Source organism: Somniosus microcephalus, chromosome 16 (assembly GCF_052327205.1).
Source record: "Somniosus microcephalus isolate GS21.2 chromosome 16, FLI_Smic_1.0, whole genome shotgun sequence".
NCBI classification, from domain to species: domain Eukaryota; kingdom Metazoa; phylum Chordata; class Chondrichthyes; order Squaliformes; family Somniosidae; genus Somniosus; species Somniosus microcephalus.
The window spans coordinates 8,151,491-8,164,518 of record NC_141002.1 but is presented as its reverse complement, the minus strand read 5'-3'; the positions used below and the strand labels follow the sequence as shown (position 1 = coordinate 8,164,518).

General features: G+C 44.3%; 1 protein-coding gene across 3 annotated transcripts in view; it reads left to right on the top strand.

Moving 5' to 3' along the window:
* Positions 1 to 13,028, top strand: part of LOC147105969 (differentially expressed in FDCP 6 homolog) — a 185,146-nt gene that overhangs the window by 58,766 nt on the left and 113,352 nt on the right. For all 3 annotated transcript variants that reach the window (XM_086008579.1, XM_086008580.1, XM_086008578.1), the window contains exon 3: positions 3,367 to 3,549. In XM_086008579.1, coding sequence (XP_085864705.1) covers positions 3,367 to 3,549 — 183 coding nt within the window. The remainder of the gene's footprint in view (positions 1 to 3,366; positions 3,550 to 13,028) is intronic.

The window sequence follows — 13,028 nt, the reverse complement described above, 5'->3', positions numbered from 1 at the left end:
GCGCTTGGTTCTTACAGCAACGGGCATAATGGTTGTTTTTGTTGCAACTATTGCATTTTTTACCATACGCTGGACACTTTTTTGGTGTATGCTGTGTACCGCATCGACTACATGACTTTCGATTGTCCCTTTCATTTTTGTTCGCTGGCCACGCCTCTTTTTTCACATTGGCGCTCTTTTTGTTAAACGGTTTGTGTCTGTTCATTCTCACTGCATCCACATTGCAGCTACTGTCACTGAACAGCTCCTTTGCCTGCGACTTCACAGTCTCTGTAGCCCTACACAGTGCTATGGCTTTTCCCAGGTCTAGATCTTGCTCTCTTAGCAGTCTTTCCCTTAGACCATTACCTGGAATACCACACACCAGTCCGTCTTTTATCAGCGAGTCTGTCAGTCCCCCAAATTCACACGTTTTGCTTCTGTTTCTCAGTTCAGTCACATACTGATCAATAGTCGCTCCCGTTTTCTGTACACATGTGAAAAATCTGTGCCTCTCAAACATCACGTTACGTTTAGGTATGCAGTAGGCCTCAAACTGTTCCATTATTTTATCTAGCTTCATTTTGTCTCCATCAGCAGCGAATGTGAAGTTATTATACACCTCCAGCGCTTCATCACCCACGACATGCAAGAACACTGACGCTTTCATTTTATCACTTTTCTCGTCAGCTCCGATTGCCGCTAAATACAACTCCAAACGTTGTTTGAATCTCCTCCAATTTTCAGCCACATTACCTGTCAACTGAAGCTTCGCCGGTGGGTGTAATCCTACCATTTTTTCACTTTGTTAGCTATTCTCCAATGGTAAGTAATGATGTTCTCTTTTGGCTTGCTAATATGTGGAGAGCTGATTTAACTTCAGATTTTTCCTCTTCATCTCTTTCAATCACTTCTGACACCATGTATTGATTTGTATGTGGGTTCAATGACGACACATTCATGAAAGAGAATGACTTTTTATCTAAAGTATGTTCAACTTAGTTAACAGCATTACAGGAGACACCATCTTAGAGATCCATCTAAAACTAAACCAAAACTAAACTGCTTGTCTCTCACATGCCCTCTGCTGGTCAGGCATAAATAATCAATCAGGCAAATATGCTGGTAAGGCATAAATAATCAAACAGGCAAATACCATCACTATTTGCTGATATCATTACAGTTATAAGCAAGAGATGGGCAATTATTGACCCCAGTCACTCACAGACCAAGCACAAATGAAAGAAAAACAGAAAATATTGGAAATACCGTTGATCCAGTCGAAGTGTTTAAGGCACTGGTTCTCAAACTGGGGTCCATGGAAACATTGACCAGTTGTCCTTCTATCTCCCGCCCTACTTTAAATGGTTAGTGCAAAGTGGTTTGCTTACAGATTGCACTCCAGTTTGGCTTCTGTTCGGCAGTTGGATTTCAGTGTTTGAGTATTGAGGCATTTACTGTTGGTGCCAACTAAAGTTTATAAACAGAAACATAAGGTCAGAAATGGGGATGTTCGCTGATGACTGCACAGTGTTCAGTGTCATTCACAACTCCTCAAAAAATGAAGCAGTCCATGCTCACATGCAACAAGACCTGGACGACGTTCAGGCTTGGACTGATAAGTGGCAGATAACATTCGCGCCACAGAAATGCCAGGCAATGACTATCTCCAACAAGCGAGAGTCTAACCACCTCCCTTTGACATTCAACAGCATTACCATCACCGAATCCCCCACCATCAACATCCTGGGGGTCTCCATTGACCAGAAACTTAACTGGACCAGCCACATAAATAACATGGCAACAAGAGCAGGTTAGAGGCTGGGTATTCTGCGGCGAGTGTCTCACCTCCTGACTCCCCAAAGCCTTTCCACCATCTACAAGGCACAAGTAAGGAGTGTGATGGGATACTCTCCACTTGCCTGGATGAGTGCAGCTCCAACAACACTCAAGAAGCGCGACACCATCCAGGACAAAGCAGCCCATTTGATTGGCACCCCATCCACCACCTTAAACATTCACTCCCTCCACCACCGGCGTACCGTGGCTGCAGTGTGTACCATCTGACGTCGGGTGCTGATTGACGGCTCTGTTATCCAATCAGCGTCTTTGTTGGTGGTTTGTTTGGCACGTTGCTAACGGGTATCGTCCAATCGGTACGTGGCGAAGGTGGGGCATCCCACGTGTGAAGGAAGGTTGAGGCGGAGTAGCTTTGCGCGCGAACATAGATCTTATATACACACACACCCCTACTGTGTAACGTGTGGGCTTAAACTCAGCTGGTAAATGCAGCATGGATCAACCTTCAGATATAATTAAATAAATTTTGGATCATCCCGAGCATCCAAACGTGATTTCAAACAAAGCCGCCTCCATTAAACGCGCCGTTATTAGTGTGTAAATTGGCAGCAATCTGTGGCGAGGAAGAGATACCTCGTGAGTTGTGAATCGGCACAAGTTGCCAACAACAATGACTTGCATTTATATAGCACTTTTAACGTAGTAAAACATCCCACGATGCTTCATAGGGGCACAATCAGTGAAAAATAGACATTGAGTCGAAGAGGGAGACATTAAGACAAGTGACCAAAAGCTTGGTCAAAGAGACAGGTTTTAAGGAGTGTCTTAAAGGAGGAGAGCGAGGTAGAGAGACGGAGAGGTTTAGGGAGGGAATTCCAGAGCTTGGGGCCCAGGCAGCTGAAGGCACAGCCGCCAATGGTGGAGCGATGGAAGTGCGGGATGGATAAAACCAGTCTGCGTTTGGAGTCTCCGATACAGAGGCGAGAGCAGTGGATGCAGTGTACCAGGCGAGAGGAGGTATACAAGAATTGCTGTCTCACTTGGTAGGAGTGTGTGGGCCCTGGGCAATGATGGGGGGGAGAGCTGGGTATTTGCTGTGGTTGTGTGTGGAAGAGGAAGGGGAGTTAGATGTCAGCGTGATGGAAGAATGAAGGAGATCCGGAGAATGGTCTTCCCGGAAAGCGGAGAGGGGAGGGGAGAAGTATCCGTGCTTGGTGGTGGGATCACACTGTAGGAGGAGGAAACGGCAGAAAATGGCTTGGTGGAGGCGAAGGCTGCTGGGTTGAAGGTGAAGACAAGGAGGACCTTGCTGTTGTGAGAAGACGGGTCAGAGCGGTGGAACAGGCAGGAGAAAGGACCAGTCAGCTACAGCTGAGGGGACAGGAGGACCCATCAGTTTGGGTGCTGAGGGCAATTTTGACTCACGGTCATGTAAGTGATCGCCCTGCACTCATTACCAAGAGGAGCTTTCAGCAGAAAAGCTGCCACCTGTGCCCAAATATTTTTCCTTCCCTAATTCTCGATGTCATTCGTATAACAGGCTTTCTCTGACTGACACTCCCAATGTGATGTCCCTTTTTATTCCAGGTGCAAGATGGTAATTTTGTCAAAGAAACGTTCAACGACCTTTGCTGGACATTAACTGCCAAGAAGAACTACAAACCCTCGAGTGGCCAGGGCCTGATCTCGGAGAGAGACGCCTTCAAGCTCTGGTGTCTCTTTAACTTCCTGTCAGAGGACAAGTATCCCCTGATCGTCGTCCAGGAGGAGGTGAGGAAGAGGAGGGGGCAAGGTGCGGTACGGTGGGGCGGGGGAGCTCTTTCTAAGTGGTTTCTAGGTTTGATGAAGGGTGTTTCACGGCCAGGGGTCTACTACACCTGCCAAGTAGTCAAGTCATCAGATAACAACTACTTGCATTTATATTGTGGCTTTAATAAAGTAAAACTTCGCAAGGCGCTTCACAGGAGCGTGATCAGACAAAGATTAATGCCGAGTCAAAGAAGGAGACATTGGGACAGGTGACCAAATGCTTGGTCAAAAAAGTAGGTTTGAAGGAGCGTTTTAAAGGGGATGAGAGAAGTAGCGAGGCAGAGTGGTTTAGGGAGAGAATTCTAGAGCCTAGGGCCTAAACAGCTGAAGGCATGGCCATCAATGGTGGAGCGATGAAAATCGGGGATACGCAAGAGGCCAGAATTGGAGGAGCGTAGAGATCTCGGAGGGTTGTAGGGTCAGAGGAGGGTGCAGAGATAGGGAGGGGCGAGGGCATGGAGGGATTTGAACACACGAAACCTTTATTGTGCACGGAAAGGTGAAGGCAGTGTTTATATGTGGCATGGTACCTTTTGTTTTAATGTATCAGTTTAAATATTACTGGGGGACGATGAAACCGGACAGTGGCGTTCAGCAGCAGACAGATGGACACCACACTCTGGGGGCTTTTAATGTGGGACCTTGAGATTGATTTACAGATCTGACACGATCGTGTGGGGCAAACATGGAGACTAACTGTCATCCACACACATTTAATCTGGAAACCACCAGATTTCAAGCCATCTTGTTGGGCTAAAGATGTTCTGTTAGAAACAGCTGTTTTGGCCAGTTCTCCCCCTCCCCCATCCCAAATACAGCAGGGTAGTATTTAAAATGAGTCCCAGTATTGTTTGTGCTGAAATTATGGTGAGATCAGGGAGAAAGCAGCAGAAACAGGCAATTGATTGCAGCAAAAGGCTGCCTTGGATAGTTTTTTTAAAAATAGTTTTATTTTACGATCACTATCCATTTTTGTTCTCTCCCCCTTGATTGTCTGCCCCATTAGATGTCTCCTCACCCCAAGCAACATCGACCCGGTTACACTCTGCTCCCCAGTCCCACTCTCCCTCTCCCAGTTCCAAAGGTTAATTCTCCCCAGTCCCGATGGTTAACTCTCCCCAGTCCCAATGGTTAACTCTCCCCAGTCCCGATGGTTAACTCTCCCCAGTCCCGATGGTTAACTCTCCCCAGTCCCGATGGTTAACTCTCCCCAGTCCCGATGGTTAACTCTCCCCAGTCCCGATGGTTAACTCTCCTCAGTCCCACTCCCTCTCCCAGTCCCGATGGTTAACTCTCCCCAGTCCCACTCCCCCCCCAGTCCCGATGGTTAATTCTCCCCAGTCCCACTCCCCCCCCAGTCCCGATGGTTAATTCTCCCCAGTCCCACTCCCTCCCAGTTCTGATAGTTAATTTTCCAGCCTGGTTGTTCTGGACGGCCTGTTGCTGCGTTGTAATTGCTATGTAATTCTATGTAATTTACGGGAAATGTAAAGCCTGAGGTCTGGTGACATTGCGGAGCAGTTTAATGGCAAATAGCAGCGCAGAGGCTATGAGCGAGCGGTCAGTCTCTGTTATCAAACAGCTGGTTTCAATGGTGTAAAAACCTGTCATTCTGATGTTACAAAGCCTGATTGTGTCTGGAGTTGTGGTTATTTTAAAGCCATTGGCTCGGTGCGAGTGTCAGGGGAGGATGGTATTTGGCTATGTTGCGATGCCCAATGTATGCCGAATGGTCCACTGACACTCACTGTCCAGACTCCCACATGACTAATGGCCACTTGGGTGAGGTACTTCAGGATGACCAGTGTCCATAAAACTGGCCCGCAGCCTGAGTCAGATCCTTCAGGATGGGAACAGAGAAAGTGGGTGAGAATAAGAACGTGAATTCATACAGCATCGAATTGCAGGACATGTTTCACATCTAGTGAATTACAGTCATGGTTGTTACGTTGTTCAATGTGGCAGTAAACCTTTGGAGGGAATTTACGAGTCACATAGTGTGGAACAGGAGTCACATATAGGCCAGACTGGGTAGCACTCTCGCCTCTGAGTCAGAAGTTTGTGGGTTCGAGCCCCGCTACAGGAATGATTGCACTAGAAAGAGTACAGAGGAGATTTACGTGGATGTGGCCAGGACTGGAGAATTTTAGCTCGGAGGAAAGATTGGATAGGCTGGGGTTGTTTTCTTTGGAACAGAGGAGGCTGAGGGGAGACTTGATTGAGGTGTATAAAATTATGAGGGGCCTAGATAGAATGGATAGGAAGGACCCATTTCCCTTAGCAGAGAGGTCAATAACCAGGGGGCATAGATTTAAAGTAATTGGTCGAAGGTTTAGAGGGGAGTTGAGGAGAAATTGTTTCACCCAGAGGGTGGTGAGGGTCTGGAACTCACTGCCTGAAAGGGTGGTAGAGGCAGAAACCCTCATCACATTTAAAAAGTACTTGGATATGCACTTGTAGTGCCGTAACCTACAGGGCTACGGACCAAGTACTGGAAAGTGGGATTAGGCTGGATAGAAACATAGAAACATAGAAGATAGGAGCAGGAGTAGGCCATTCGGCCCCTCGAGCCTGCTCCGCCATTCAGTGAGATCATGGCTGATCATCCAAATTCAGTACCTAGTCCCTGCCTTCTCCCCATACCCCTTGATCCCTTTAGCCTTAAGAAATATATCCAACTCCTTCTTGAATATATTTAATGAATTGGCCTCCACTGCCTTTTGTGGTAGAGAATTCCATAGGTTCACCACTCTCTGGGTGAAGAAATTCCTCCTCATCTCTGACCTAAATGGCTTACCCCTTATCCTTAGACTGTGACCCCTGGTTCTGGACTCACCGGCCATTGGGAACATCCTTCCTGCATCCAGTCTGTCCAGTCCTGTTAGAATTTTATAAGTTTCAATAGCTCTTTGTCGGCCAGCACAGACACAATAGGTCGAATGGCTTCCTTCTGTGCTGTAAATTTTTATGATTCCAGAGACTTGAACACATAATCCAGGTTGACACTCCCAGTGTGGTACTGAGGAGGTGCTGCACTGTCCGAGGTACCATCTTTCAGATTAGATGTTAAACTGAAGCCCCGTCTGCACTCTCAGGTTGATGTAAAAGGTCCCATGGCACTATTTCAAGAAGAGCAGGAGAGTTCTCCCCAGTGACCTGGCCAATATTTATCCCTCAACCAATACCACTAAAAACAGATTATCTGGCCATTATCACATTGCTCTTTGTGGGAGCTTGCTGTGCGCGAATTGGCTGCCGTGTTTCCTACATTACAACAGTGACTACACTTCAAAAGTACTTCATTGGCTGTAAAGCACTTTGGGATGTCCTGAGGTCATGAAAGGCACTATAGAAATGTAAGTCTTTCTTTAAGGGGGTGAAATTGGTCTACCCCAGCAATGTGAAACAGGCTCATGGTGAATCAGCAGCCCGTTTTACATGAGCGTTTAATGTCAATGGGAAAGAAAATGGGATGGGGTGTAAATCCAGCTGGCGATTGACTGCGAGCTTGTTCTGCACGACTGGCAACAACCAATTTCACCCCCCAGAGTTTTTAAAGTGGGTTTCATGCTCAGTTTTTTCTGGCACCAGACCAATTGATTGGATTAAAAAACAGAAAATGCTGGAGATACTCAGCAGGTCAGGCAGCATCTGTGAAGAGTGAAACAGAGTTAACGTTTCAGCTCGATGACCTTTCAACAGAATTGATTGGATTAACTTGTCATGGTGAGATTATGAGCTCACCATCTCTGGGGTGCTAGTCTAGGACCAGAACCACTCCACCACAAGGTTGTCCTATGCAGGGAAATATGAATAGATCTGGCACCTCTGATTATCAGCTCCTGCTGTTTGTACAGTTCTCTCTTTTTTAAGTCAATACTATGGAGCTATCTGTCAGATTGAAGTTTGAAGATCCTTCCTCTCCTCACCCCATGAGTTGTGGTCGGTGGTTAACCTCGCTCTTTGCAGTTTGGCCCAATTTCTCACAAGTCTTGGCACAGTTCTAGGCAATTGCTACGCTCTCACTTCCTGTCATGCTACCCAGTGGCATTATCTGATGTTCAGTGAAGGAGGTGATGGATAGATGACCTTTAATGGTAACCAAGGAGACACAACAGCCTCTGATGGTCGTGAATACTCGCTGCAATTCACTCATGATTTATGCGCACAGCACGCTTATTAGAAAATAGGTCTGCATGCGAACTACTGGTCAGAACGTCCAACTGACTCCATCCTTGAACCAAACTCGTACATAGAACACTTATTCAGTGCTTCTACGGTGCAGCAGGATTCATAACAAGCAGAGCAATGGTTACAATTCTGTACAACCATCCACCTTCAACAGCTCAGGAGAATGTGGCTTGGAATCTGCACTGGGAGTGAATGGGAAGGGGTTTAGTTTACTGTGATCATATACACTGGGAGTCAATGGGAAGGGGTTTAGTATACTGTGATCATATACACTGGGAGTCAATGGGAAAAGGTTTAGTATACTGTGATCATAGACACTGGGAGTCAATGGGAAAAGGTTTAGTATACTGTGATCATATAAACTGGGAGTCAATGGGAAAAGGTTTAGTATACTGGGATCATATACACTGGGAGTCAATGGGAAGGGGTTTAGTATACTGTGATCATAGACACTGGGAGTCAATGGGAAAAGGTTTAGTATACTGTGATCATATAAACTGGGAGTTAATGGGAAAAGGTTTAGTATACTGTGATCATATACACTGGGAGTCAATGGGAAAAGGTTTAGTATATTGTGATCATATACACTGGGAGTTAATGGGAAAAGGTTTAGTATACTGTGATCATATAAACTGGGAGTCAATCAGAAAAGGTTTAGTATACTGGGATCATATACACTGGGAGTGAATAGGAAGGGGATTAGTATACTGTGATCATATAAACTGGGAGTCAATCAGAAAAGGTTTAGTATACTGTGATCATATACACTGGGAGTCAATGGGAAAAGGTTTAGTATACTGTGATCATATACACTGGGAGTTAATGGGAAAAGGTTTAGTATACTGTGATCATATACACTGGGAGTCAATGGGAAAAGGTTTAGTATACTGTGATCATATACACTGGGAGTCAATGGGAAAAGGTTTAGTATACTGTGATCATAGACACTGGGAGTTAATGGGAAAAGGTTTAGTATACTGTGATCATATACACTGGGAGACAATGGGAAAAGGTTTAGTATACTGTGATCATATAAACTGGGAGTTAATGGGAAGGGGTTTAGTATACTGGGATCATATACACTGGGAGTCAATGGGAAAAGGTTTAGTATACTGGATCATATACACTGGGAGTTAATGGGAAAAGGTTTAGTATACTGGATCATATACACTGGGAGTTAATGGGAAAAGGTTTAGTATACTGTGATCATATACACTGGGAGTCAATGGGAAAAGGTTTAGTATACTGGATCATATACACTGGGAGTTAATGGGAAAAGGTTTAGTATACTGTGATCATAGACACTGGGAGTTAATGGGAAAAGGTTTAGTATACTGTGATCATATACACTGGGAGTCAATGGGAAAAGGTTTAGTATACTGTGATCATAGACACTGGGAGTCAATGGGAAAAGGTTTAGTATACTGTGATCATATACACTGGGAGTTAATGGGAAAAGGTTTAGTATACTGTGATCATATACACTGGGAGTCAATGGGAAAAGGTTTAGTATACTGGATCATATACACTGGGAGTCAATGGGAAAAGGTTTAGTATACTGTGATCATATACACTGGGAGTTAATGGGAAAAGGTTTAGTATACTGGATCATATACACTGGGAGTTAATGGGAAAAGGTTTAGTATACTGGGATCATATACACTGGGAGTTAATGGGAAAAGGTTTAGTATACTGGATCATATACACTGGGAGTTAATGGGAAAAGGTTTAGTATACTGGATCATATACACTGGGAGTTAATGGGAAAAGGTTTAGTATACTGGATCATATACACTGGGAGTTAATGGGAAAAGGTTTAGTATACTGTGATCATATACACTGGGAGTCAATGGGAAAAGGTTTAGTATACTGGATCATATACACTGGGAGTTAATGGGAAAAGGTTTAGTATACTGTGATCATAGACACTGGGAGTTAATGGGAAAAGGTTTAGTATACTGTGATCATATACACTGGGAGTCAATGGGAAAAGGTTTAGTATACTGTGATCATAGACACTGGGAGTCAATGGGAAAAGGTTTAGTATACTGTGATCATATACACTGGGAGTCAATGGGAAAAGGTTTAGTATACTGGGATCATATAAACTGGGAGTCAATGGGAAAAGGTTTAGTATACTGTGATCATATACACTGGGAGTCAATGGGAAAAGGTTTAGTATACTGTGATCATAGACACTGGGAGTCAATGGGAAAAGGTTTAGTATACTGTGATCATATACACTGGGAGTCAATGGGAAAAGGTTTAGTATACTGTGATCATATACACTGGGAGTCAATGGGAAAAGGTTTAGTATACTGGGATCATAGACACTGGGAGTCAATGGGAAAAGGTTTAGTATACTGTGATCATAGACACTGGGAGTCAATGGGAAAAGGTTTAGTATACTGGGATCATATACACTGGGAGTCAATGGGAAGGGGTTTAGTATACTGTGATCATAGACACTGGGAGTCAATGGGAAAAGGTTTAGTATACTGTGATCATATACACTGGGAGTCAATGGGAAGGGGTTTAGTTTACTGTGATCATATACACTGGGAGTCAATGGGAAAAGGTTTAGTATACTGTGATCATATACACTGGGAGTGAATGGGAAGGGTTTTACTATACTGTGATCATATAAACTGGGAGTTAATGGGAAAGGGTTTAGTATACTGGATCATATACACTGGGAGTGAATAGGAAGGGGATTAGTATACTAGGAACAAACATACTGGGAGTCAATGGGAAAGGGTTTAGTATACTGGATCATATACACTGGGAGTTAATGGGAAAGGGTTTAGTATACTGGGATCATAGACAATGGGAGTCAATGGGAAGGGATTTAGTATACTGGGATCATAGACTCTGGGAGTAAATGGGAATGGATTTAGTATACTGTGATCAAATACACTGGGAGTGAATGGGAAGGGTTTTGTATACTGGGATCATATAGACTGGGAGTGAATGGGAAGGGGATTAGTATTCGGGGATCATATACACTGGGAGTTAATGGGAAACGGTTTAGTATACTGGGATCATATACACTTGGAGTGAATGGGAAGGGGTTTAGTATACTGGATCATATACACTGGGAGTCAATGGGAAACGGTTTAGTATACTGGGATCATATACACTTGGAGTGAATGGGAAGGGGTTTAGTATACTGGATCATATACACTGGGAGTCAATGGGAAACGGTTTAGTATACTGGGATCATATACACTGGGAGTTAATGGGAAGGGGTTTAGTATACTGGATCATATACACTGGGAGTCAATGGGAAACGGTTTAGTATACTGGGATCATATACACTGGGAGTTAATGGGAAAGGGTTTAGTATACTGGGATCATAGACATTTGGAGTCAATAGGAAAGGGTTTAGTAAACTGGGATCATATACACTGGGAGTCAATGGGAAGGGATTTAGTATTCTGGGATCATAGACTCTGGGAGTAAATGGGAATTGGTTTAGTATACTGGGATCATATAAACTGGGAGTGAATGGGAAGGGGTTTAGTATACTGTGATCAAATACACTGGGAGTGAATGGGAAAGGGTTTAGTATACTGTGATCAAATACACTGGGTGTGAATGGGAAGGGGTTTAGTATACTGTGATCAAATACACTGGGAGTGAATGGGAAAGGGTTTAGTATACTGGGATCAAATACACTGGGAGTGAATGGGAAGGGGTTTAGTATACTGTGATCAAATACACTGGGTGTGAATGGGAAGGGGTTTAGTATACTGGGATCACATACACTGGGAGTGAATGGGAAGGGGTTTAGTATACTGTGATCAAATACACTGGGAGTGAATGGGAAAGGGTTTAGTATACTGGATCATATACACTGGGTGTGAATGGGAAGGGCACTAGTATACTGGGATCATAGACAGTGGGTGTGAATGGGAAAGGGTTTAGTATACTGGGATCATATACACTGGGAGTCAGTGGGAAGTACTTTAGTATACTGTGATCATATACACTGGGAGTCAGTGGGAAGCAGTTTAGTATACTGGGATCATAGACAGTGGGTGTGAATGGGAAAGGGTTTAGTATACTGGGATCATATACACTGGGAGTCAGTGGGAAGCAGTTTAGTATACTGGGATCATATACACTGGGAGTCAATGGAAAGTAGTTTAGTATACTGGGACCATATACACTGGGAGTCAATGGGAAGAGGTTTATTATACTGGGATCATATACACTGAGAGTGAATGGGAAAGGTTTTAGTATACTGCGATCATATACACTGGGAGTCAATGGGAAAGGGTTTAGTGTACTGGGATCAAATACACTGGGAGTGAATGGGAAAGGGTTTAGTATACTGGGATCAAATACACTGGGAGTGAATGGGAAAGGGTTTAGTATACTGGGATCATATACACTGGGAGTGAATGGGAAGGGGTTTAGTATACTGGGATCAAATACATTGGGAGTGAATGGGAAAGGGTTTAATATTCTGGAATCATATACACTGGCATTGAATGGGAAGTGGTTTAGTATACTGGCATCAAATACATTGGGAGTGAATGGGAAAGTGTTTAGTATACCGGGGTCATATACACTGGCAGTGAATGGGAAAGGGTTTGGTATACCAGGATGACATACACTGGGAGTCAATGGGAAGGGGTTGAGTTTCCTGGGATCAGATACACTGGGCTTGAATGGGAAGGTGTTTAGTATACTGGGATCATATGCACTGGGAGTCAATGGGAAAGGGTTTCGTATACTGGGATCATATGCACTGGGAGTCAATGGGAAAGGGTTTCATATACTGGGATCATATACACTGGGAGGCAATGGGAAAGGGTTTAGTATACTGGGATCGTATACACTGGGAGCGAATGGGAAAGGGTTTAGTATACTGGATCATATACAGTGGGAGTCAATGGGAAAAGGTTTAGTATACTGCGATCATATACACTGGGAGTCAATGGGAAAGGGTTTAGTATACTGGGATCATTGGCACTGGGAGTGAATTGGAAAGGGTTTAGTGTACTGGGATCAAATACACTGGGAGTGAATGGGAAAGGGTTTAGTATACTGGGATCAAATACATTGGGAGTGAATGGGAAAGGGTTTAGTATACCGGGGTCATATACACTGGCAGTGAATGGGAAAGGGTTTAGTATACCAGGATGACATACACCGGGAGTCAATGGGAAGGGGTTGAGTTTCCTGGGATCAGATACACTGGGCTTGAATGGGAAGGTGTTTAGTATACTGGGATCATATGC